Below are 27966 nucleotides of genomic sequence, written 5' to 3'. Positions count from 1 at the left end.
CAGGGGCCTCTTGAGAATTGTGTGGCCAGGGATCTCTAGAAAAGTTATTATGTCCATAGTCTACGTGCCCTTACAATACATAGCAAGTTCTCTAAAAGCAGAAAGGTCTCTGTAGTGTACATATGCCCTTAATATAGAGCAAATATTTAGCTGGCCTTGAAGAAGGAAGGAAGAGACTCCCTCTTGCAGATCAGCGTGCAGGGGTGTGTGACCCAGTGTCCCGTTGTAATGTGTGTGCCTCTGTAAATGTGGGCATACCTCATTTTATAAGGGACAATCTCCTGGATTCAATTAGATTTCCATTGTGCTACCTCAACAGGTGCTCAGCCATCAGTCTCTTGCTGCTGGCAATGGCATACTTCTTTAGTTCAGATTTAGCATTGATGGCATTAGACATAATGTGTCTCTGCAAGGCGCTGCAATTATCTGGCAAGGTATAAGCAGAAAAGTATAGACCGAGGCAAACTCTCTCCCAAGGTGATTAAAATCTCTTCCCTAGCCTCCATCCATCAGCTTGCCAGGCTCTGCCTTGCAAGTTTCACACGGCAATTTGGTGGAAGGGGACAGCAGAGGAGCCTGGCCTAATTCTGGCAGGTGTCTGCAGACCAGAATTGCAGTGGTTTGCTTTCACTCCTCCAAGGTTTGGGTTTTTTTGTCTAATCGTGAAAGTGAAAATGTTGAAAAAGAGATTGAAGGCACGTGATCCTATCTGAAACAGCTTTAGCTATAATGGTTCGTTGGTGGTGTCTGAATCTAGTTTTTTATTTGTTTTTGTTGTACATAGATACTATTACAAGCTGCTTTTTTGTTTTCATTGACTTATAAATATTTTATAAATTAATAAATAAAATACCTTTAAAGCACACCACACTGGCTCTATTAAAGCCCTGTTCAATAACTCTGGATGTTCATATAGTTGTGGGGTGCAAAATGCATTTGGGATGTGTGTGTGTGTAAGTTGATTGCAGCAGCAGGAGCGTGGGAGGCCTGATTAACACTTTACCTCTGGATTTACTATAATCAACCTTCCTCGCCCACCAAGAGTCCCCCTATTCCCCCTCCTGATTGGTGGAAAGCCCTCTTTGCTCCAGACTGACGCCACAGCCAACAAATTCACACCCATCACCTACAGCTTTTCACTTAAAAAACCACCACCACACACAACAAATGTCAGGAGACTGAAGAGCAGGCATAGGCAAACTCCGGCCCTCCAGATGTTTTGGAACTACAATTCCCACCATCTCTAGCTAACAGGACCAGTGGTCAGGGATTATGGGAACTGTAGTCTCAGAACATCTGGAGGGTTGGAGTTTACCTACGCCTGCTGAAGAGCAACCCTGAAGTCTACATTGCAGGGTTCTCACACACTACCCTATTTTAGACCCTCTCCTCAGCAGTGTGGGTATGGATCACCAACACAGCAGCCTCAGATGCAAAGGCTTCCATTGGCAGCCCCAGGCAGGGGTCCCAGTCTCTGAGCTTTCATTTAAAAAGCAAAGTACAGCATGTCTCTAGCCCTCTTACAAAGAAAAGGGGGTTTGCAGAAGAAGAGCTGGCCAGAGTGGAGTGACAGCTCAACTGCCCTCCTAGCTTGTATTGGAAGGTATGGGGTATGTCCTAGGAATTGAGTAACTTCACCCATTCTTCCTCTGCAGCCTCCCATTTTGGGGTCCTGTGTTAGAGACATTGGTGGACGTGTCCAATGTGTTGCGGTTTCTGCAGCCCAAGCAGGAGTCTCTGCATTGGTGGACCTCCCTCCCTCTAGCAGAGGCCAATGGATGGGGATGTCTGCTACATAATCATTCCCTCCAGCTGGAAGGACCAGGGTTTAGGACTGCAGCCCTAAACATCTTTATTTAGAAACACCTTTGGTCTTGCATGTGGTTGCTGGTCTATTTTTGTTATGTGGGGCGGTTGATGACTGATTTGTTGTCTTGTTTGTAGTTATAATCTGCTTTTACCCAATATATGTGGTATTTTTACATTGTTGGCACTGCAGTCTTCATGAGAGCCATGTTTTTGGCTATTTAGCAAGATCTCAATGTTATAAACAAATAAAAATAAATAAGTTGATGGCAAGAAGAAACACTGTTCTCCAGTCCAATGTGCCTGAATTTTTTTCAAGAAGTTCTTCTTGAGTCAAACATTTCTGGGTGGATCATGAGGCCTCTTGCATCCCTTTAAAAGGGTGGAGGGAGCAAGACTGTTCCGTTCCATCCCCTTGTGGTTTCACCAGTTTCCCTCCCTAGAAAGATGTGTGCTCCTGACTTTCATCAGTGGAGTGTATGCCTCCCATTCATTTTTTACAAGTTGGATCTAAATTAGGGTGGCCACGTGTCCTGTATTTGAAAGGCTATCAGAGTACAGTCCTCTGTTTTCAAGGAACCCCTCTGTTGTCAATTCCAAGTCCTTGGTAAAAAGAAAGAGTGGAGACCATCATTAGTACCTGGCCAGCAAACAGAGCCTTCCCAATATAGCGAGATGTATTTCTATTTAAATTATAGTAATTATTTATAATTCTGCATCTGTACATATAAATTAGCACATGCAAATTTTATGCAAACCTGTACCATGTGCTTCTTTTTTGGTGATGTGTTTTCTCTTTCTGGACAATGTGGAAGTTGTCTCCTTAGAGCACTTTCCCCCTGGAAGCAAAGCAATTGACTAGCCATTATATTTGTAAGGGTCTTCTACTGTTTCTAGAAAGGCTAGAGAGAGCAAAGCAGAAAGGGAAAAGTCAATGGCCAAAACAGTCATCTGTACAAACTCTTCGAGGAGGGGCCATCATGCCATGTTTGTGAGGCATCTGCCTAATCACTGTTGGTAGACAGAATGCTGGGCTCCTGGATCTATTGCTCTGATCTAACACAGGAAGTCTGACATTCATAGATTCCTAGACGTTCTAAGACCTGTGTTCCAAGCTGGGTCTCCTGCCATTTGCTGACAAATTGTTCTCAACACTATTCCATGCCATTTAAACAAACACCATTCATTAGTCACTGCTGAGGTAACAATGTCAGGAATGCAGAGAAACAGAATCTGCTTTTGGCTTTAGATATATGCAGTTTTGATGCAGTCCGGCCCATCTCGCCCCCAGCTTCTCCTTTTGCAATTAAAAATAATAATTACTGTAGTTCTCCACTTTTCAGTCAAATGTTCTCCCCCCATGCTGGTGGACAGGAGCTTGATTCTCCTATGGAACATGTCATTTGACTGAAATCTGCTGGTGGATGGAGTTGAAGTGTATTGTGTGGAGGAATAAAAAGCAGGTGTTTTCACGAAGATGGCAAAAGTGCAATTAAATGGAAAGCCATTCAGGATTGCCTTCTCCCCCATCTTATTCTTTCTGGCTATCCTTCTCCATCCACCTTAGCACCCCACCCCACTCTGGTCCACTCTCTCTACCTCCTTCTCTCCCTGCTGCACTGTGGCTTGGGATTTGATTTCAGCCTGGTTAGTTTTGCGCCTTTCCCCAATTCTTTACCATACCTACAGAATGGGGTGCAAAACCTCTAAAATGGGGGTGGTGGTGGAGAGGAATCTCTGCAACAAGTCCACACTAGCAGTAGTTTGCTTCTTAGCATTACTGAGAATAATGCTGGCTGCTAACAAATTGTTCAGAACTGCTCCGGTCACTATGACACCTGCATATATTTGAGAATGGAATGTGAGTGGCATGCTTCCTTAGTGATGAAATCATTTTGGATCAGGCTGCAACTGCAATGGCCTGTCTGCCTTTCACCCTAGTTTTAGGTCTCTCTGTGTGTCTTCACTTAAATAAATAACTTGGATCAAAATTCCGTGCCAAGGAAAGGTGAATTCTGTAAGTAGCATGAAACATGTCTATTAAACCCATGTGTATCTATTTGCTGATTTTCTATGATTCATGCATGGGACAGGATGGAAGTTTATAAAGGTATGTATGGCGTGGAGAAAAACATGATACTAGAACCCAGGATCATCCAATGAAATAGATTGGCAATAGATCCAGGACGGGCAAAAAGAAGTACTTCCTCACACAATACATGCTTATTTTGTGGAATTTGCTGCTGCAAGGTCTATTAATGCCTGCTAGCTAGGTTACATGGTTTCAAAAGAGAATTGGGCAAATTCATGGAATCACAGAATTATGGAATTGGAAGGGGCCACAAGGGTCATCTAGTTCAACCCCCTGCAATGCAGGAATCTTTTTGCATGGGGTCAAACCCACAACCCTGAGATTAAGAGTCTCATGTTCTACCTGAGCTATCTGGTTGGAAAATAAGATTATTAATAGCTACCAGTGCAAGTTCAAAGGCAATATACCGCTGAGGCTGCAATCATGTACACACTTACCTAGGAATAAGTTCCATTGCATTTAGTGACAGATCCTTTTGACTACACATGTACAGGGTTGCACCATTAATAGCGGTTGCAGGACAGCGACAACAGGAGAGGGTGATTACTTCCATTGCCTCTAGCAAGGGCACTCCTTCACACTTGGTATACTGTGTATGTTCGTCATAGTAATGTGGTGTTATTCAAGGAAAGCTGTCTAATAATAGAACCTCTACTGTTCCCTTTATGGGTTCAAAGATTACGCCAGACATTGCCCACACATTTTCAAGCTCAACTCGTGACATCATGAGGTCTAAAAATTTTTTTTCAATATTAAAGGTCAGAAGGTTGATTTCTGCAGCCAGTACAATGCTTTCCATCATTTCCGGTACTTGTGAACACCACAAAGCTCTGAGTATAAATCTCTGAGTTTGTTGTCACTGTTTTACGAAAGAAATATTTCTTAATGTGCAAGCATCTGTTGAGTTAAGAGGCCTGGAACTCTTAGAAATCAGAACACAAACTGAAACCATGATTGTTCAATGAAGAGGTTTATTTTTTAGTACAGTGCTTTGCTTGCTCATACCTGTACAGACTGGTGTTCTTCCTTCCAGAATTCTCTGCAAGTCCTGGCATGGACAAGTCTATGCTGCTTAGATCAGAGCATTTTGGAATCCTGATCTGGATCAATGAATGGATCTAATGTAGGCAGTACAGCATCTGGAACATTTAATGCCTGTAGTCTCTGCTGGAGCATGGCTACCACTGAGCATGATGAATTCTTGTCTCTTTCAAAGCCTGCCAATAAGATAACTTGCTGGGAAATGGGGGCACTTTGATTTTAAAATACAACACTGTATAAGAATGAGAAGCCCAGTAGTAGAATTTAGTATCTGAAGGAAAAGGAAATAACTCCACATTGGTTGCTCTTTGGCTGTGTACACACCAATTTGTAGCGCAGAAATGTCATTTTTCTTGCTATGCAGTCATTCATGCCCATCCTCAACATGCTGCTTTCAGTATAGATTGACTGTGCTGTAGATCCTGCCATGCAGACAGTTGGGTGTGGGTGCTATGGAAAAAACCCTGTTTGGAAATTCTCCCCTTGCAATCTTGGTATATGCCCGCCAACCATATCATTGGGCAGGTGAGGATACACTCCCCATTGCTGGAGACTACCAATTATGCTGTGGGTTATGATGCAGAAGCAATCTGCAATAAGCTTTTGTTTTTGCAATGAAACCAGTTTGCCAAGAAGTGTTTTTTAGGAGGGAAAAACAAGCAACAGGTCTAGGTTGTGTGTGGACTAGTTGGGGGGGGAGATGCTCAGTTTCCATGGTCTCTAAAATAAAATGCTATGTGTGCACATCCTTTGATTACACACCTTCATGGATGGAAATGCTGAAAAATAACAATATGAAAACTGGAAATAAGCAAGCATTTGCCACACAACTCAGGATAGTTAATATAAAATAGTCCTCACAAGCATTACAAAGATGTGGAAAAGCCTAAACATATTTAATATGTTTGTTCCTGTGTGGGCGACCTTTTAATATGCGAAAAGGCTGGCTCATTGCATTCCCAACTGCTAGAGAGGGAGGATTTCGGGGTTATTGGCAGAAGATATGGCTCTCAAAATGTAGGCATACTTTTCCGGCATCCTTAACTCAGCCCACACTCCATAATCACATCCACACAAGGACTGATGTCTGCTAGGCATCCATCAGGATGCTTTTCCTCATCAGCAGCTGCATATAACTAACTACTGTATCATGCTGTTCTTGTTTTTTCTCTCTCTCTTTCTCCTCCCCCACTCCTCAGGAAATGTTTTTTTTCCCCTTTTCCTTTTTCTAAGTTCCAATGGCAGAAACAGAAAGTGCATGAAATCTGGGCCAGACACCCTACTGGGAATAAAGCTCTGTTGCTGCTTTCCAGAAGGTTTTGCAGATTCTGAATTAGTTTTAGCTGCTCCCCCTACAGGAATTGGAAAAATTCAGACTGCTTTATACTTTATTCAAAAACCATGGTGTATCCCTTTAAAGGCACCCCATTCTAATGGTCCTAAGTAAGACTCACAAGTGCCTTCAGAAGCAGCCCCTTATATCTCCCCCAAAAGTAGCTCTGGCTGAAGGAAGCACAATGTTCCTTTAAACCTTGAAAGTATTGCAGTTGCCTGGGCAACGCAGCAATACCTGTCTTTCTGGAGAATAAGATGCAGTTGCCAGGGCAACAGCATCCTGTCTTTCCAGAGACCACCCTGTAATGTGGAAACTGCAGTTTCCATAGTAACCTTTTTGCCCCAGTTAGTTCTCAGTTGCTTGACTTAATTTGCCTATATATATGGTCTTCTCCTTCAAGTCATCTTCTGTTTTCTGGCTAAGGATGCAGTTTTCACAGTGACAGAGTCAGGGCGTTAGAGAGCTGCAAAGTAGCGGGCGAAGCAGGTGTTTGGGAAGCAGTTACCCAGGCAACAAAACCAGGGCGTTCCAGAGGTGGTTGCTATGGAGAACTGGATGCTGACGAAGGCTTGTGAGGCTGAGAAGACAAATTGCCCTCATCATTATCTCCAGGCTTGTCAATCATACATATTCGCTTATTTACCTCTGAGAAGGCGAGAGCGCTAGGAGTGAAGAGGAAAACGAGAAAGTGCGTGCTCAAGAGAGGAGAGGTGTTTGTGTAAAACTTCACGCCAGGGGAGGCAGTCACCATCCAGGATGGCAACCATCACCTGCACCCGGTTCACGGAAGAATACCAGCTCTTTGAAGAGCTGGGGAAGTAAGTTTAAGACAGATACAGTGTGTGTGTGTTTTGGGGGCAGGGATTGTACTGGAAATGAATGAGAGTACTGGACTGAGGAGTCGGAGGGGGGATGGAGGCATCAGCCAGAATGGGAACAGCTGGCATCCCGGGGGGGGAGCGGGGGGGGGGGAGAAAAGGCAACGGAGTGAACAATAAAACAAACTCGCAGGAGAGCAGGGAAATGTAGGCTTTAAAGAGGGCAGGAGGGGGGCTTCCAGGAAAGGAGAGCCAGTCTTGGAGCTGGCAAAACATTTTTTCAGTCTGCTGATAAAATAAGGGTTCCATATTCCTCCACTTTTGTAAAGCAATGAGATCAGTGTGGGAAGTGTTAAAATCGCTTGCTAACATCGTTCACACTTGCTGTGTGTGTATACTGTACTTGTGTTGCTATCTGTAGTTCTGAGATGACCCAGCGGAAGAGGGCAAGGGCACTAGGATCCTGGTTAAAATAATTACGCCAAGTGCCACTTTCTTCTTGGGGAAGTTGATGTGCTTGATTTGCCTCGCAAAGCACAACTTTCCGGGGAAGTCGCTGTCTTCCCAGGGAACAAAGGACTGGTGATTTATAAAGCAGCCCTGGATTGCAGTTGCCCCGTTCCTTACATTCCCTTAACCCTCTTTTCAGGTGAGGCAGTTTTAGAGAGAACCCTGAAACCTGTGTGTAAAAACACTCACAGGTATGCAATAGAAACAGAATGAGAGAATGCCAGTTGGGTTTTTGAGACTGTAATGAACAGATGTGACAGTGTATAGTTTTGCATATTAAACCACATCTTTGCATGCACAGCTAGGTTTGCACCTCTCTTTTGCAGTCAGCTTGCATATCTCTTTTCCCGAGTATGTTTGTGTGCATATATATGACCACATTTGTGAATTTATATATCTGTTTCACTTTGCATATGCACTTCACTTTAAAGAATGTGAGAATTCACTTTACATGATCAAGTATCTTAGATGCATATCAGGCAATGCATATATCTTTCATGTGTCAGTAGTGTGCCTTGTATATGTGTGTCTGTATATCTAGATCTATAGATATGTAACTTGTTCATAAGAACACATTTATGTTCAAGACTGGAAAGGTATCTCCTATAAATGAACCTCGAATAGTGAGTATTTATGGATTTTTGTGTGTTTATGTGCTTTTTCTCCACACACGTTGACAATCCTAAGTGTCTGTATAAATAATCCTTTGTTGGAGACCCTCTTGTTTGTGCTGGCATTTTTCTGTCTTTGCAACATATTGTGAATATGTGCCCCTGATTTGAATATGTAGGTGTGTCTATTTGCTGATATTCGTGTTTCTCCAAGTCCACACAGTGGTACTTTGCATACGTATAAATGTTTGCATGCAAGTACCTGGAATTTTGGATGCATTTAGTTGCACTGGGGGATATCTTCACAGCAAACAAGATTCGAGAAGGGGTGGTAGAGGAAATTAGACTCATGTGTTAACACATGTGGTTTAGCACATGCAATTTAAAGCGGAGAACAGGACAAAGTGGGATAAATTCAGTAAGAGTCAACTCCACAGAAGTTGAACCCGTTTAAACTAGCAGGGTACATGTACCCCTCTGATGTGTGTGCACATATGCATTTATGCAGGGAACATATTTAGATGTGGTTCACCAGACATTGCATTTATTTTCACAAACATTTGGGCTGTTGAATCATGGATAGGTGGCGGAGTGATGAGTCAGTGGCCAGATCTCTGCAAAGCTTTATTTTAGTCCAGAAGATGAGTACGATTCCTTCTTAATTGACACCTGGGAAAGACTCAAACCTGTTTCTTCGGGAAGCTTTCTAACATCACCCCCAGCCCTCATGCAGGCGCTATTTTGAGGGGTGCTAATGGCTGTGAGTCTGTGAAGTGTTCACAAGAGCCACTGAATTGGATGGAGAACTTATAAGAAGCAGCGTTTAGATGGCTCAGAAAGAGAGGGCACAGTGTTCCAACAGTGTGAGAATTCAGGTTAAAAATAAAAAAGCTGGCTATCTTTGGTATGGTCAGCATCCATTACTGACTTCCCCCCCGCCCTGGCTCGTTTCCTGTCACTTCACCCAGCACTTCACTCAAACATTCCTATGGTCAGAAGGGTGTGGCAGAACTTCCATTTTTCCTCCTCTGTTACAGCTTAGGAGGAGATTGTTGGTGTCACACAGTATCCCATGGAAGGCTGCATGTGCCTTTGGTTGTGAAATGTTATTGACTGTGACGCAGGAAGGAAAGGATAAGTGTTGCATGGAACATGTCTCTGTCTGGCGGATCTGCCCAAAGCACACTTCACCCACTGTTTTCCATAGTCCTTTGAGCAGTGAGCCACGTTGTTAAAATGTTTTCTGGATATTGCATTACATGTTACTCAACACGGTTGCAAGATGGCCACTTCCTCAGGAAGAAAGCCAAAACAAGTGGGATTTGCTGGAGAGGTTTTGTTTAACTTGAGGCATGAGGTTATGCATATCTTCATCCTAAGATATTTCAGAGTGTACTCTTATGTAGGACACTGTCAGAGATTGTTTTTACTAGACATGAAGGGGTTTGTTTGGCAGGCACCTTCTTCCAAACACAAGCAAACCCCAAAGAATGTTATTTGCATCTTAAAAGCTTATCCATGCGTTTACTGAGGCAACTCGTGTCCTAGTCCTCAAACTGAACTACTCACAGATGATCCACTGGTATGCAAATTATTTGTTTCAAGAGATTATTTTGAGTACTGGGCTACTATCAATAAATTTTGGCTATGTCGTTGTTAGCATTATTAACATGCATTATGTTTTTGTGGAAATGCCTAATGTCACACCCTTCTCATATTGAGTAAATGTGTAACAAAAATACAGCTCTTTCAGGGAACACGTCCCCCATCCCCCTGCTTATTATATTCTAGATTCACACAACGAAGAAATAATGGGCTTGCAAATCCCACCAGGATAAAGATGGCAGCACCAAGGGAGTAGACTTGGCATTTCTCATTCTCCCCACAGCACTCCTAAAACATGGCTCTTTGAAAGATCTAACACACCACTGGCTATATGGAGTGTATGTTAGTTGGAAGATGTGGTGTGTGGAGGTTGCTATTTGTGTTATATAAGACAAAGGCACTCCAGGATGAGAAAGCAAAGTACATTTTGGCACACTGCAAGCAATGAAAAGGAACTTGTGAGTATGCTGCCCCTGGTGGAGACGGAGTGAAATACCTCCGATTATGTACATTTCCAGGGTCCTGTGGGGAACAAAGTGACTTTAGAAAGGAAATATATTCAGCATATAAAATACTGTGGTTTGATATTTATGTTTGTCTTAAATTGGACTGGAAAATCATTCTTGGAACATCACTGTCTCCAGGTGGGATTCAATTGCATACTGGCAAATTCAGGTTCCACAGTGAGAGTTGATTGGGAGCTCTTGCACTGCAAAACCACTTCCCCAAAGGATCAGACCTTTTGTGTTAAGGAAAGTTCAGAATAACACTTTGATGCAGCATCATTTAACCTCCCCGTAAACAAATCAGGCTGAATGTGTAGTAAACAGGTTGTGTGGAAGCACCCTTGGCTGAAGTAATTTTTTTGTCCAAAATCAAAGCAAAAGAAAAATCCCACCAATCCAACATATTATTATTATTATTAGTGGTAGTAGTAGTAGTAGTAGTAGTAGTAGTAGTTGGAACCAAGCAACCCTACTGTTTGGCCATGGAAATAACAATTTTCAGAATTGATATCAAGTAAAGGGGACGCAGGTGGTGCTGTGGGTAAAACCTCAGCGCCTAGGACTTGCCGATCACATGGTCGGCGGTTTGAATCCCCGCGGCGGGGTGTGCTCCCGTCGTTCGGTCCCAGCTTCTGCCAACCTAGCAGTTCGAAAGCACCCCCGGGTGCAAGTAGATAAATAGGGACCGCTTACCAGCGGGAAGGTAAACAGCGTTCCGTGTGCTGCGCTGGCTTGCCAGATGCAGCTTGTCACGCTGGCCACGTGACCTGGAAGTGTCTGCGGACAGCGCTGGCTCCCGGCCTATAGAGTGAGATGAGCGCGCAACCCTAGAGTCTGGCAAGACTGGCCGGTACGGGCAGGGGTACCTTTACCTTTACCTTTAAAGGTAGCCAAAGTGTAGAGCTTTCATTGGTAAGGAACATCCAAATTTGAATTCAGTCTTGCTCATTGGAGAGGCTTCCAGTATATTGAGACACACAATAACTCCGTCAAATTCTGAGGGCAGCTTTTCCAGTGCCATATGAAACAGAACTGTTGGTAGAGAAACATTATGTTTTATCTATCATCTATCTTTACCTGGCTATGTTGAATGGTTTTAAAGTCATTTTAAGTTAACCATTAAGAACATTGTTCTAAATTAAGATCTGATCAGTAATGGAGTGAACTTCCTAGGAAAACAGTAATTTGTATACAGTGGTGTTTTCAGTGAGAGATTAGAAAGGCGTAATGAGCATATGATGTTCTGCCACAGAGCTTTTGGTCATAGTGAGCGGCAAGTCTTCAGAATGCTGAATCAGCACATCTGAATCATCACCCCCCAAGGGGATTGTGCCATGTCTCCTCCTTGATCATTGCTGGTGCAAAGAGAGTAGTAAGCACAGATAGCTCACAAACTAAAATGCGCCATCAGCGCCCAATTCTCCTACAGGTTGATACCTCTTCTGAAGATTTGTATCCCTTCCTCTTTGGGTATACCAGCAGTGGTGAAACTACCCTTCAGTCCCTTCAAGCTCTGTAGTTCCAGTTTGCAATAATATCAATATATGCTTAAGACCAGCATCATGCATCTTCTAGATGCACATATGGTCCAGCTCCCAATGGTCCACATGCCCTGTACGAAAGCACGGGATAATTAAAGAGCATGGAATTCCATATCATTAGCTCCCAGGTGTTGTCACCAGCAGAAATGCACACCTTTTATCCAGTAAATCAATATTAAAATTACTGTAAAAACACAAGAGCACCCTTATGTTCAAGGGCCTCTTCAGCATCCTCTTTCCCACAGTAGCCAACCAGAGGACTATAGAAAACCCAAAAGCAGAACCTAAGAGCAATAGCGCTCCCCAGCTGTTCTTCCTCGGCACCTGGCACCTGGAGGTGGTATATGGCCATCATGACAATAATAGCCATTGATCCCCATTTCCTCCATGCATTTCTCTGATCCACTTTTAGAGCTATCTAAGTCAGCACATCCATCAGCACATATTGTGCAAGTGAATTTTGTAGTTCAGCTATGAGCTGTGTGAAGAAGAAGCTCCTTTTGTCTGGCCTGAATCTCCCGACATTCAGATTCATTTGCATGACCTCAAGTTCTAGCATTATGAAAGGGAGTGCGGAATATCTCTATAATAATAACAATAATTTCTCTATACTGTACATACTTTATACACAACTATCACGTTCCTCCATTACTCTCCTGCCCTCCCCCCAATCTATAGAGCCCCCAAAGTTGTAACCCTTTCTCATGAGGGTGTTACTCCATCCCCTTGATCATTTTGCTTGCCCTTTCCTATGCCTTTTCCACCTCTACAATGCACTTTTGTGAGATGCAGGAAACAGTAGTACACAGTATTCCAAGGTGCAGTCACACCATAGGTTTCTTTAAAGGCATTGCAATCTTGATGTTTTTATTTGTTGATCCTTTTCCTAATGATTTCTAGCATGGAACTGTCCATTTATTCCTACTTTCTGCTTCTGGTTCTTTACTGAAGCATAGGAGGGCCTCTCCTCTTGTCCCAGGACTGCTAAGCCTTCTCAGGAGCTTTTTGGAGAGGGACGTCGTCCAAAAGATTTTGAAAACCTAAGTGAACAATGTGCACTAGATCACCCCAATAGCACACTTGTTGGCGCTCTCGAAAAACTCTGAAAGGTTTTAGAACGGAACATACCGTTGTAATATTGAACATTTACTGAAGCCTCAGGCAGGAACTAGAGAACATATAAAATATGAGCCTGGAGAAGCTCCTTATAATTTGGTTTTGTTCTCTCTCTCTCGCTCTCTCTCTCTCACACACATGATCTAGTATCCTTTAGATTCTTTAAAACACAATATTCGGGGGAGGTTACATTTTTATTTGTAATATCATTTTTTTATTTCTTAGCTTTTGAAAACTGCATAATAGAGTTTAATTTTTTTTTTTTACAAACTATGTCTTCAATGCAGTTTTTTAAAATTCAAATGATAAGTTTCAGTAAATTACACTTGTGACGTGGGAGGGAAATGGTTGTAAGGTCTGACTTAATGTCATCTATGGAAAATGTAATGTCATCTATTACCTTTTTGTATCAAATATCCTCTATGTTAAGAAATAACGGGGGGGGGGGGAGACCATGACTTGCGCTGTTCAGCAAGGAGTTTTTCATTGCGTAAAGTGTTATACAACTGCTTGGTGCTTTACAGCAGGATTATTATTATTTTTTACATCAATCTGAATCCCTGTTTACAGAAATTCACTTGGAATGAATTATTCCTGTTACAATGATCCACTGGTGTGTTTGTCAGCATTATCTTTTCGATGGCCACTACTTTTTATTATACATCTTGACACTTAGCAGAGCCTTTGACTGCGCAAGGTCACACTGCTCCCGTCCCTAGAACAAAACTAGAAGATAAGACTTTCTTTTTCTTTTGAGGCATGGGGAATGGCGATAATTAAAAAGCAGGGAAGAGCTGACGCCACACCAGGAATATCCTTCTCAATGCTAGCATTACTGAGTGGGTCTAGTTAAACTGGCCTCCCCCCAATCCCAGGAATGTGAAGGCAGCATTTCCAGAATTCAGTTTTCTTGCAGCACTCGAAAATTTGATAGTATGGTCAAAACCCCAGTAGTTCCCTGAATGATTTGGGCAGGGAGTTGTAGTCCCAAACATTCGGAGCGCAGCAGGTTGGGAGAGGCAGCTCTTATCATTAGTGAGGCAGAGAAAACTAGCTTCTCTTGGGGGAAAATGCCATTGATCGATCACTCTGAATGCACGAGCTGATACCTGATGGAAGCAGATGTTTTCCACCCTAATGTTTGTCATGGAATTGTAAGAATACTCAGTCCCAAAGAGGGTTGGGGAGGGGCAAAGAAGATGGAGAAGGGGCATAGAAATGAAGAGGGCAGGGCTGGGGGGAATCGGAGAGAGGCAAAGAAAAAGAGCAGAACGCCTCTGTCTGAGTTCTTTGAGTTCACCCCCCCATGAGCAGGCAAAAGAAGTGGCTGAGTGGAATTATCATGTGACAATATATAATCAGGCCCTTCATTCCCGGAGCTGCAAGGGGAAAGAAAGGATTTGCTGAACAAATAAGAAGGGGAGAAATTTCCCAACCCACACTTTTCTTTCTAGAAGGGAGATAAGCCCTGAAAATGGTTTGGAGGAGGAGTGGGAGGCAGGCAGGTGGCCTCACAGGCTCACAAGTGTGAAGAACTGTGGGGAAGGAAGCTCTTTTTGCCTCAGGGATGCTGCTGCCTGTGTGGCAGGGACCTGCATGCACCCAGAAATTAAAATTAAGGCAGAAGCTGCTCTCCTCCCACTGACAGTTGGCTACTTCCCCCCAAACCTCTTCTGATAAGTAAGTTTATTCATGAACATGGTGTGCCAAAACCTCCTTTGCCACTTTTCAGACAAAGGGAGCTCAGTTATATTGTTTCCAGTAGCCAGAGTGCATGTTCTTTGCATTTATTTCCTGTTTGTCTTCGAAGGGGCTCAACATGGTGGACTTCTGTCCCCTGGCATTATAATATATTTACAAGAGGCTGCGAGGCTGGGCAGACTGAGACATAGTGGCTGTCCCAAGCTCATCTAGTGAGCTTCATAGCTGAGTGGGAACCTGAGTCTGGTCCCCACTAGACATAGGACTCATCTACACTCGTAACACTAAAAACGAGTTTTTAAAGGGTTATGATAACGACGTTCTTTTAAAACATCAATAATGCATTATTAAAATGTGACACCAGAGAGCGCTGTAGAGTTCTCCCCATGAAATAAGTGGTTAGGCCTTGTAGAAAAGGAGGCAAATAAGAAATCAAGATTCCTTTTATGTTAGAATGATATCAACAACACCGTTCTAAGAATGTTTAAAGAGTGAGTATAGATCCATCCCTAGTCTACCACCGGGCCACAGTGGTTCTTCAGTTATATACTGTGTGGCCTCCATCATTTTAGAACAGAACCTGTAACTGGTTCCCTTGGTTTGTTCAAGTTGCACCATGATGATGAGAGGGTGCAGTTCTCAGGTATGGTTCTTCAACAAGTGTCCTGCATGGCATTGTTGTTATTTATTTATTTATTTATTTAGTATTTTCATTGCCTTGTTCTTTTTTGTCTGGGGTAGCCATGGTAGTTCCTCCCAGGTGTTGTTAGACTACAGCGCCCATCATCCTTGACTGGGGCTGATGGGAATCGGAGTCCAACAATGAGTTGGCTACCCCTGCTTTAGTAAAGCACCCCAGGAACATGGTGGAAGGGCAATGTAAAAATATCACACAGATGTAAATATGAATGTAAATTACACTGTAGCAGAGGGAAATATATTGCACATCCTCAAAGCATGTAGGCATTCTGGTTAATAAATCTCCTGGAAACGTGTAACCCAGATGAGAAGAGCCTCTCAGACCTCGCTGGTATACTTACACCCTCACCTCCCCTGTTTCAGGAATGAGAAGTTGGTGGTGCAGCCTGCATGGGCATTGCTGATCCTGAACAAAGAGGTACCAGTGCAAAAACAGCACTTTCCAAACACCTTAGAAACTTCTGCTTCACGAGTGGAGAACTTTTTTTAGCCAAGCAGCCACATTCCCTTTTGGACCATGTCCTGAAGGCCACATGCCAGGGGTGGGCAGGGCCAGAGGCAAAATTAGGCAGAACAAAAAAAGGAAGTAAAATTTATCTTTGTACAGTAGGCCAGCTGGTTTCATCACACACACCCCCTCTATTCTGCACCCAGGCAGGCAAAAGGCAGTTCAATGACACATTCCAGTCAAGGAGGGTGCAAAGCAGTGTTGGTGCCCTAGAGAGAAGAGGGTGTGTGACTCTGGGGAGGGTGTGGGGAAGAGTCCTGAGGACCAGATAGAGAGGCTTGGAGGGCCACAGGCCTGAGGTCTCCCACACCACATGGAAATTCAACCATGAGTGTCAAATTCAGGTATCCTGACCTTATATAAATAATATATTTCAAGCATTTTTTGCTTTCAGACAACAGGTTTATATTCATGACACCATCAACAGCAAGGCATTTATAGCATTGGCTGAATGTGTGTGTGTTTGTGTGTGTCTATTTTGCATAGTCGTAGAGAGCTGTTTTCCTTTGGAGCCATGAGCCGTAATCGTATGAGTGGATCAACACTGCTGATTATTACCAACGTTATCTTTCAATACTATGACTAAAGCTGTGCTTGCCAAATTAAACCAAAGCTGCATGTAGTTCAACATTCAGTTTCCAACAGTGGCAAACCAGACGCTACTCTCTCTCTCTCTCTCTCTGTGTGTGTGTGTATGAGAGAGAGAGAGAGAGAGAGAGAGAGAGAGAATGGACTTATTTTCCCCATGGGACTTATGGGGAAGAGGCACTTCCAAGATGCTCATTTACATCAGCTGTGAAAAGATGTTTTCTCTATATGCAGTGGTGGCAACTGGTTCACATTGAATCATACCAAATCATATTGAGGAAGGAAAGTGTGGGTGTAATAGGAGTGAAGGGGATTTTATGGATAGCTCTGGACCAGCCAAATTTGGTGCCAGCTGGGGATTTCCTCCCAATGCAAATAGCAGGTTCAGAATGGATTTTCCTCAGGGCTGCAGCTGGGGAGGAAATTGTTAAACTCCTCCTCTCCACTTATCATAGAATCATAGACTTGTAGTGATCCCAATAATTATCAGCCACCCTAGTGGATGTCATATGCATTTTTTTAAAGAACAAAACCAAAGTTGTATTTAACGGCAAATCTAGTTTGGTCTTTCATCTCTGCTCTCTTCTACAGACCTCCTTTGTACAATGTGCATGATCGTAGTGAAGGATGAACGAAGGGATATATTTGTGGGGGGGGGGGGCTCATGTGAGCACTACTTGCTGTCGAGTTTTATGCGTGTCTGAATGCCAGCAGGGATGCATCACCCACTCAACCACCTACATGCAAACTGAAATATGGACACAGTGAATCCCAGCCACAGTACACAGAACTCTACGCAATATGCTCTTGCACACATGTCCTTCTAGTTCCTTCCTGAACATGTGCGCACACAACCTTTGAAAGAAAAGAGAGAGACAGTTCCAATCTTACTATATAATAAAAATGTAAGAGTGTCGCCACATGGCTCCCCTTGAAGGATTTGTAATGCTACATCAAAATCCTGGATTTGCGTGAAGTCAGGGTGTGGCAGAGGAGCATAAGAGAAGGCAGATTGCCCAGCCGTAGTGGCCATGGCATGGGAGCTAGAAGGGAAGGTCACTGAGAATGGGAAGTGGTGGGAGAGGTCTGAATGGATATGGAATTTTAGGGTTATTTAAAAAAAAAAAAAAAAGTTTTAACAAGAAGAAATAGCAGAAATGGATACAGCACAGAAACTAACACCAAGAAGCTAACGTGATACTGTAGACTCTTTCCCAGTTCCTTTCTTGCTGTACTGAAACCTTGTTTTAAACTGCTCAAACCTCTGACAAAGTTTAAAGCTGCCATTTTCCTCTCAATATCACTCCGCTCTTCCTCTGTTCTTCATACTCAAACACCTTCCTCTTCCTTTGTTCAGCTGCCTTACATGAGAGAGATAAAGCATGCAGAGCCCTCAAATATTCCACAGCACTTTCACACAATGTATATCATTCCTTGTACCAAGTGTTGTCTTCAGCATGAAGTTCCAGATTCCATGTAGAACAGATCTTTTATTAACAAGCAAACACCCGTAATATGTGCAACATCCATCAACTGAACTGAATTTTTGTTTATTTATTTATTGCATTTACATACGGCATTTATCTTCCACGGATCTCAAGGTGATGTACATGGTTCTCCTCCTCCCCATTTCATCCTCGCAAAAACCCTGTGTGGTAGGTTAGCCTAAGAGATGGTGACTGGCTCAAGGTCCCCCAGTGAGCTTCATGGCTGAGTGGGGATTTGGACACTGCTCTCTCAGGTCCTAGTCCATTGGCTTGACGGTGAAATGTAAAGCAGGGCTGCGGAACAGAAGACTAATTAGTTGTCTTTCAGGACTAATTGGGGAGAAGGAGTGGGGGAAGGGGACCCTCCAGGCGATACAGAAGGCCTTTGTGGATATATGTGTGCCTACAGGTACCACACGGAGAATGCCTGGGCCACAGGTTCCTTTACTGGTGCCCCTTGAGAACACTGGTGTCTCAAGCATTTTCTCCTGAGCAACTTGTGAAGTTGTGAGGTGGTCCTGCATGCAGTACAAAAAGGGCAAGCTGAATATCGCTCACAAGAAGTCCAGTGCGCGCGCGTGTGTGTGTGTGTGTGTGTGTGTTGCATGTGTATGTAGCATGCATTGAATGCTTAGTGATAATGAGAGCAGTTAGCTAGAGAGAAGGGGAAATGCAAAAAAACAAACAAACTACAGTTTCCATGAAGCTTGCCTATCCCTTTCATTATATCTGACCTGTTCATCGGGGCGTGTCTCAATTTTAATAGAACAAGGTTACACAGTTGTACTGCACATCATGGTCTTGTCTAATCCATATGAGACACTGGTTCCCCTGAAACACACATAATACTCAGAGAATGCTTCCTAAGCCAACCACTTCTTCCCCCCTGCACGTTCCTTTGTTAACAGGCACCTGCAGTGCTCAGATTGCTATGTGCACACTTCATCCAAACATCTACCTTTCACCTGCCACCTCTGATTTCAAGCTACTTGAGTAAGGAGCAGCTTTCAGTGTGACTTCCCACCTAAACAAATTGGATAATGGTAGGCATAGGTGTGACTATGTGACAGATCTAAAGGGTATGGGAGTTTCCCCATCATCAATTTTCAATAATCTTCAAATATACAGTGGTACCTCGGGTTACATATGCTTCAGGTTACAGATGCTTCAGGTTACAGACTCTGCTAACCCAGAAATAGTACCTTGGGTTAAGAACTTTGCTTCAGGATGAGAACAGAAATCGTGCTCCGGCGGCGCGGCAGCAGCAGGAGGCCCCATTAGCTAAAGTGGTGCTTCAGGTTAAGAACAGTTTCAGGTTAAGAACGGACCTCTGGAACGAATTAAGTACTTAACCAGAGGTACCACTGTAGTAGTATTCACACCCTTAACAGTTTGTATTATTGACAGATTCACAGCATACATTTAGAGTATACTCAATGCACATATAAAGCACATGACTACCCCTAAAGATTCATGGGAACTGTAGTTTGTTAACTATCTAGAGTGAGGAAACTATAGTTCTTTGGGGGAAGCCATGTGCTTTAAATGTACAGTTGGGAGGGACCTCGAGGGTCATCTAGTCCAACTCCCTGCAATGCAGAAATCCCACCCACAGCCGTCCCTGGGTGGGGTTAAACGACTAATGTGCTTTAAATGCATGGTGCAGACCCATGTTTTAAAATATACCAGAAACCTGGAAAGGATCCACTGCTTAGAGGCGGGGCAGGGTTTGCAGGCTTGACCATGGATGGGCTGCAGAGCTTGGTGGGAGGAAATGGTGAGGAGCATGCAGTGGTGATGATCTAGCAGGGTCAGGGCCTGGGAGATCACACAGTGTGAGTGAGCTAGGGACCTTCGGGTGACCTGTTTATTCAGAATCCATCCTGATTTGCTTGCACAAATCATACATGGTGGTTAGACTACAGATGAATTTCGATGTGGGGAATATTGTCTTGGCTTTCCTGGTTATAATGCTAGTGCTTCTGTCCCATTTTCTAACATTCCTTCCAGACTGCAGTACCTGTTGTGTTATGGAACGGTGTCTTTTAGAGCAAAATTCAGCCTGTCGTGCTGAATTTCATTCACACCTGTGGGGGTGGAGTCTGCAGTGGCTGCAGACATATATATATAATGGATTGTTTTTGCTTAACGGGTTTTCCATGGTAAGGGGAAATCCAGATCATTTATATATATATATATATATATATATATATATAGAGAGAGAGAGAGAGAGAGAGAGAGAGAGAGAGAGAGAGAGAGAGGCTGGCTGGCATTTTGATGACAATGATGTCATGTGGTTGAGCAACAGCGAGTCCACAATAAACTCCCGCCTGGAAGCATCCTGTATAGCAGAGGTGAAGCCTATTCTTTTCCACCAGAGCTTCTTTCTTAGTGATAATTTGCATTGCCATAGCAACTAGTCTCCAGCTATCTAGGGGACTCTCTGCAAGTTTGAGAAACCTGTGGCAGATGGGCTGTTGGGGGCTCCCCTCCCACCCCACCCCCAGTTCTGTAAATGCTGCTTTCTTTGCTTTCTTTTGTTGAAATCCTATCTGCATTGTTTGTTAACAGTGTTCTAGATATCTGGGCCAAATACCCTATTGGGAGATGGGTAAGCTTCCCCAGTAAAGTGGGGCGGGTGGGGGGAACTTGTGCCATGGTGATAACATCATTTTGCATCATTGCATCCCCAGCTGTGAATATTCTGAGCGAGAGAAGAGGGAGGGGAGACTTGGAACTGCTATATTCAGGTCACGCTGGCTGGGGCTGATGGGATGGGAGTTGTAGTTCAAAATATCTGCAGGGCACCAGGATGTGGAAGGCAGTAGTTCTGGGTCGGTCACTGTGTATAGAACACATGGAAGGTACCAAGAGAAAGAGTGTGTATACTTGTGAGAAGCTCAAAGCTTTGCAGCCAGTGTAGTTTGTTAAGGGTTGCTTGGAATTGCAACTCGGTGAGAAGTTAACTGCAGGACCCAGAGTTCTTTGAGGGAAATAATGTGCTTCCCAAGTGCTTTAAGGCTATCACGTGTATACAGCCACAATGAGCTTTAGAACTGAGAGGGAATTTGAATCTGAATTTCACATGGCCAAGCCTAGCGCTGCGTTACACTGGAGCAAAGCAGCTATGACAAGAACATGGAGGCAGGCAACTTGCAGTCTCATGCACAGCTTATTATACTTGCAAAGGCTCTGCGGGTATTAAAAGATTGCCATCTTTCCTTCCGCCCACTTGCCCTCCTACCCTAGCCAGGTACTGGAGCCCGTTGTGGAGAAATTGTCAGGGAATTGTTCTCACATCCCCCTCTCCTGCTGCTGGGAAAGCAGATGCGATTAAGACAAAAGCGCAGGGAAGGGAAACATAAAAGTAAAATCATCAGGACCGAGAATGGATTGGTGGGCCCCTCTGTGGAGAAGAAATGCAACATTTATTTCCCTTCGTCCAAATTAAGCCCTTGGCCCTCTGGGTGAATGAGATATTAATAGTCCACTTCATACACAGGCAAAGAATAATTCTCAGGCTCCTACAGCAAAGACAGCCGGCAAGTACTCAGCCCCAGTCCCCTCTGTATAGTTAGTACAGCTACCTTAATTCTTCCAGAAGGGTCTCCTTTTTCCAAACCCCGCTCACTGCCAGGCCTGACTGCCATGTGACCCAGAACGATGGTTTCCAGCAGGGGCCCTTTGTGTGTGGGTTTGCTTTGCTACGTGAATTTCAACGAACATTTTGCTTCTGTTCCTCACACCCCGCCGCTTTCCTATTTGACTAAAGATTCATATTCATGCCCAAATTGCCCTCATCCTTCCACCCCACCGGGAAAATCAGTTACTCTCCATTCTCCTCAGAGGCTTTGGAGCCCCCTTTCCTGTGTTTATTCTTTTCCTTCTCTATGTATGTTTTGCTGTGGGGAGAGATTGCTCTTGATGTTTGTAATTCCTATGCCCACCCCCTCCAGGCGAAATAGATTTGGCAGAAATAGCGCTAGATACAAAGGAGCGTGATTATTTCCCAACTAAATGGAAACTGGGTGCAGGGTGGGGTGAGAAGGGTGAGGGGAGAAGGGTGCCTCTGATATGTGGGCCTATTAGGGAGACAAGACGCGCAGACATCACACTTGGGGGTATTTCAAATAGGGGACCCATGATTTATACCTACTACGTATAATATCTAAAAAAACGACTTAATCCTTCTCCCGTTTTAGTTATTACTGTCTCTAGCCCCCAGAGTGCAGAATGAGACCTCTGCATCATAAAGGCCCCACTTGAGAGACCCCCACATGAAACACAGCAAGGTCATTCCTGCACCACCACCCTGCACTGCATTTCAAGCCACATTTGCACAGAGTTGTTTGTGTAAGAGAGCTGGCAGGGATGTGTCCCCCGGATGCCTCCCAACCTCTTAGGTTCCCTCACCCCTCCAGCTCTGCTGTTCATTAATCTGTCTCCTGCGCTCATCTGGGCCAGTGCAGCGACTGTTAGGGTACTTTCACATTACCGCTTACTCCTCATTCACTTTTCTAATTGGATTGAACCTGGTATGAGGTTGGGGGGCATCATCAAACAACAGTGTTCGTCAAGTAACTACAGGATCAATACGGATTGTGTGGATGTGGCTTCAGAAATCAGCCGTGGGAGTGCAATGGAAGTGAAGTAAGTGGTACTACGAACACCCCCCTACTTCCACCTTCCATTGCCCCCTGGATGCAGATCCCTAGACATTGTGAATGGCAAGTAGGATACTCTTGTGGTACCATCACTGCTTAATCTAAGCCAGGAATCACCAAGGAACATTCTGTGACACCATTATCAGTTGCTGGACCCATGAGTGGTTTTTGTTTTTGTTTATTTTGCAAAGGGTGCATTTTCACAGCACTAACATCTAGCCACCTCAGCTTAGGGAGGAGGGCTTGCAAGGCAGCGGTTGTGGCCCTCAGGCAGGTTTCAGTCCCAGCACTGCTTACTTTATGCCCTTGGCTGGTATGAGCCATGCCTCAGTTTCCCTCAGTCAAGCATAAAGTATACCTTCAGTTCTGAGCTCCTTGAGATTCATCAGGAATCTGGTTTGCAGGCCCAGGTGCAGTGGAGCTGCAGGCAGTGGGGGCCAAGGAAAGATGTAGAGGCAATAAGCACAGGACGACCAAAATGGGATTTAAACAGCCCACAACTTTATTGATTACAGGTGTCAGCAGTTTTTGGCCTAGGCATTGGGTGTGTATCTTGACTTAACCAGCCTGACTGCTGGTTGATTTTTGGCAAGGTTAACCAAAGTTAAGCATCACCCTATAACATACATCCAATCAGGGCAACCCCTCCAAGTTCACTATTTGGGGGTGCTGTGGCCTATCAGCCCCTGTCTGGGCATCCAGACAGAAGCATCTCCCCAGAATCACCTTAAGGGGATATGCTGATCCCTTGGGGGGGCACCCCCAGCCAATTAAACTAAGGATCCAACCCAATGTCATATCTGCCACCCGAGTGGCTAGGGCCTGAAACAAGTTGTTTATTATAAGTGGTTAAAGGCATAATAAAAAACAAGAAGGGTGAAGTATCTAATTAGGCACAAAGTCTTCTTTCCCTTAAGAGCATTCTCACACCTGTTTCTGTGGTCCTCTCCCATACCATTTGTGCACATGTGAATATTGTTAATGCAAAGTATAAAGAGGAATAGAGTGAAGGTTAGCCTGAATTTACACACAGGTCACTGTAGGGTTTTCCAGGAGTGATATTTGTGTGGGAAATGCAAGCGCCAGTTTAAACCTCACATCCGGAAACACCTTACCATTCAATTTTAGCACCACAGAGCCAAGAAATGACAAGATTCCCGCTGCAAATCTTATTTCCCAGGCAATGAATATAAGCGTATCTTCACAGCATGTCTCATTTCCTCCTTTGCCTCTACTAAGTATTAGCAAGAGGTAGTTATCTCTACTCGGTAAGGTGATTCTTCTATTTCTGCAGAGGAGGCTCAGATTAACAGAAGCCAAGCTGTTTTAGAAACTAGCAGGCCACTTCTCCCTGTAGGTAAATGGCACTGGTCAGGTCAAGGTTGAAAAAGTCAAAGCTTTGCTTTCTGGTTGAAAAGTAGCTGCCCATGAAGAGGAGGAAAGGACACGCATCTTCAGTCTTCTTCACCTCTGCTTTAATGTTTACCATCAGGGGTCAATGAAGTCTTGGCATCTACAAATCCACCAGGATATGAACTGAATGCCTGATGTGGAAGCATCCTGTAGGAAGCATGTTTCATAATACAGTTTCACTTGTGGGAAGCCTGGTGGCATCACAAATCATCATCTTCTTAGCAGAGCTCAAAGGGCTCTGCCTTTAATCCGCTCTTGCTTCTCTATGGAGCATTCCTTCTCCAGCCACTGTGGATGCACTAGCCTAATAAATGAAAATGACCAGTCCCATAAAAGACTGTGGTGCAGTGAAGTTGTCACAACAGTTAGGATCCGAAAGGGATGCAAAAAGTAAAGCAAGTTTTGTATACCTGTGGTTAGGGTTATGGGGTGGGGTACAAGTTTTATTTCCAAAGCTTGAACTTGCATGTGCTTTAAGCCTGAAGGTGGTACAAACCCCCAATATCCACAAATTTGGGAATTACAGAAATATGCCACCCTCATTCCCCGAGTCCCCTAGACAAGCCTTCCTTGCACACCTTAAACTAGACATCTGTCCCCAGGTACAGAGGAGGATGTTGCCTCATCCCCAGTGCTGAAGTAGGATTCAGCTGTCAGCCCAATTAGATTCCATACATGGAGTGGAGGACACCACCATCTTTGCCTCTGACAGAAAAATATATCGGCCAGGCCTGCTTGACTGACAGGCACAAAACAAATTATATGAAATAAGCAAGACTATTCAAATTTTCTTAACCTGGCACAATTTATATAGACTGCAGAATGCAATTTTCTATTTCTTTAACATGAGAATATTTTAGCCCTTGTAGCTGCTGTCACTATAATCTTTGCCACCAGGTCATGTTTTAAAATTTCAGCAACATCAGATTCAAGTTGGGTCTTTTGCACAAAAACTGCATTGGTGTCAATCTTTCCTTCATTAAAATGCATTATTATTGGCAGGCACTGACTGCCATTTGTACCAAGAGACATTTGATAAGACAGAAGGTGCTTAATGCTTTCCACCAGTGGAAAAAGTCACTATTCAGGGGGAGTGGGGAGAAGACAATGTGAAAAATTGGAAGGGGAAACATGCCAAATGCTTGAATGAAGGAGACAATTTGTCACTTTTTATAACAGGGATTTTTTTTCTTTATTACATCCACATTGCTGATTTTTCTTTCAAATGCCATTTGATTGGGAAAGCTTCCCTAAGGGGATCTAATGCATATTGAACCTCTCTGTTGGAAAAATCCCCACCCCTCACCTCACCCCAGTGTTTCTACTCAAGCTAGTTATCAATTTCCACTTCAGCCTTAGAGTATTGGGCAAAAGAGGGTTGCAGAGGGCTGGACTAGATTACCCCTGTGGTCCCTTCAGACTCTACAATTCTATGATGGCCATGAAACTAATGTGGTACATATGTAAAACAGCCAGTTCTTCCCATTCCCCCCCCTCCCCGTCACTCTCAGAATGTGTCAAAGAGATAGGAAATGGAACTCATTTGGGGTAGGTAATGTGTTGAAGATAGAGGCAGAGCTAAGATTTGGCAGCTGTGGCAAAGGGGGAGAAAGGGAGGGAAGAGTGCTTTGGTGAAGGGGATTGAAGGGGGTAGGGGTTCAGATTAGGGGTTATCATAAGAAAAGGATGAACTGCTGCAACCTTCCTTCTAAACACCTGACCATTCTCTAGAACAGTGGCTTTCAACCAGTGTGCTGGGGTGCCTTGAATGATGGTTGGGGTGCTGCGGGCAACATTGGCCTCTGTCCTTCTTCCCTTCCCTCCCTCCTCTGATGCCCTCTGACATCTCTGTCACAAAGGCTTGCACAGCTGTTTGTTGCAGTAGCCCTGACTACAAGCTCCCAGGGCGAATGGTGCTTCTGGAGCTGGCCAGGGGGTGCTTCCCAGGCCCCAGTGGGGTAGTGGGAGGAGGCACCTCTCTTTGGGGCAGGGGGGGTGCAGCTCAGAGACCAGGGACAGCAGCTGTGGCAAGGAGAGGGGAGAAGAGAGGAGGCTGAGGGAATACCCCACAAGGGAAGGTGTTCAAAAAGGGGTGAGGGGCTGCCAGCTCTGCAGGCAAGGGGTGACCTAACTGGGCTGCTGAGCCCCACAGGGGTGCCACAGAAAGAATGTAGTTGGTCAAGGGAGCCGTGGACCCAAAAAGGTTGAAAACCTCTGTTCTAGGTTTTAATGTGCTGTTAATAAAAAGAGGAGCATCAATGACTACTGATCATGATGGCTTTATACTACCTCCAGGATCAGAGGACACATCTGTTACCTTTTTGTCTTGCTTGTGGGCTTTCCAGAGGGTCACTGTGGGAAACAGGATGCTAGACTGTGCACAGGCCTTTTGCCTCCACCAGCCTGGCTCTTCTTTTGAACATTCCCACTTTTAAACATGTAGGCATGTGGGGTACATGACTTTATTCGGCAAACATCTCATGTATTGGGGGTTTCTCCCTCTCTTCTCTTCTTCTCTCCAACAGAGGTGCTTTCTCAATTGTCAGGAGGTGTGTGAAGGTGTTGTCAGGACAAGAATATGCTGCCAAGATCATAAACACCAAGAAGCTCTCAGCTCGTGGTAGGTGCTGCCTGATCTTACTACATGTTGGAAAGGGATTCCTCAGACCTGTGTGCTGCAGTGAATGGCCTATATATTTTTACATGCTTTGGGAACTGATGTGGTGACAATTGCTACAAGCACATGTTTAAAGGAAGAAGTCTAGGCACACGTTTTCATACATGCTAGAACCATTACTTTTACCCATTCATCCATCCGTTTAGTGTAGGATCAGCTGGCACCTAGGAAGGTAACCCCCCCCCACCAGCTGTAGAACTAGAGTGGCCACATGCAAAACCCTGCATGTGTCTGAAAGCCATACTTTTCATCAATATTGATGCTCCATCTCCAACAACCCCTTTGCACCCTTCTTTCAATCCCTTAGGCCCAGCCCACAGGACAGCATTTAAAGCAAAAAAACCACCTTTGGATATTGTACGTTCCCACCTCCTTGAAACTGACACACAGTGAAGATGAGAAATGGAATGAGAATAGGACAGAGGGAATGGCCTTCTTGAACTGCTAGAGAGATATATATGGCTACTATCCCTTACAATCCTTGATCTAACATTTGAACTGCAAAGAATGCTACGTGGCTGGTTTTCCAGCCTTCCCACAACTAGGTGGTTGCTTTTCCCATTCTATGGATGGAGAACTGAGGCTCAGATAGTTTCTTGTTCTGAGGCTAGGTTTAAACACATAGCTTTGGCCTGTGCACAGTAACTAGTGGCCACACTGTCCGTTTAAGGCTTTTGAGGTTTGGGATTTTGTGCTGTCAACATAAGAGACAGACACAAGAAAGAGCAGCCAGACCCAGTTCCCAAAGAGATTCTTTCTTCAGTTATAACAATCAGTTCAGGGTTTCTGAATTACAGGAACTTTGCAAAACTATTGATTCTATTACTGTGGCGAAACAACTCTAAAATTTTACAATCAATAGCCCTTCTTGCTTCTTGTAGCCAAAATCCAACTTTTATTGGTTTCTCCAATTACTTTTAAACTAGGTAAAATCAAGAGTGTTTTCGCACATCACTTTTGAGCCTCTGTCTCGCTATTGTTGCTAAGTGGCAGAGAGAGCAGAGGGACAGCATTTGCAATGCAAATAGGCATTCTGGTGAATATAAGTTTTACATTCATAATCATAAAGCCTGCTTTAAGAGCTGCTTTAGGTTTTGTGTATGAAAACACTCATAAGAAGCAAGTCATCTTTCCTCCAGGCATTTTTGAAGAGCACGTTGTCTTATAAAACAGCAAACATACAGATAAGCCGCATCAGAGTAGCATTACATGGTGAAATCACCACTTGGATAGGTGTCAGTAAGCAG

The 27966-nt window shown here is 44.1% G+C and overlaps 1 protein-coding gene across 4 annotated transcripts in view; it reads left to right on the top strand.

The window, feature by feature from the left end:
* Positions 1-6754: 6754 nt before the first annotated feature.
* The window catches only part of CAMK2A (calcium/calmodulin dependent protein kinase II alpha), a gene marked incomplete at its 3' end in the record, with an annotated part of 118756 nt that continues 97544 nt past the window's right edge, over positions 6755-27966 (top strand). The window contains exons 1-2 of one of the 4 annotated variants that reach the window (XR_013836517.1): positions 6755-7093; positions 26568-26662. Coding sequence is in view for 2 of the 4 variants with exons in the window: in XM_079968259.1 (XP_079824385.1) it covers positions 7032-7093; positions 26568-26662 (157 nt within the window). The remainder of the gene's footprint in view (positions 7094-26567; positions 26663-27966) is intronic. The other 3 variants (XM_079968259.1, XM_079968260.1, XR_013836518.1) reach the window with 3 other exon arrangements.

This window comes from Podarcis cretensis (assembly GCF_951804945.1).
Source record: "Podarcis cretensis genome assembly, chromosome: 2".
In the NCBI taxonomy this organism is placed as follows: Eukaryota; Metazoa; Chordata; class Lepidosauria; order Squamata; family Lacertidae; genus Podarcis; species Podarcis cretensis.
The sequence above is the reverse complement of the archived record's forward strand: the minus strand, read 5'-3'. Positions and strand labels throughout refer to the sequence as shown.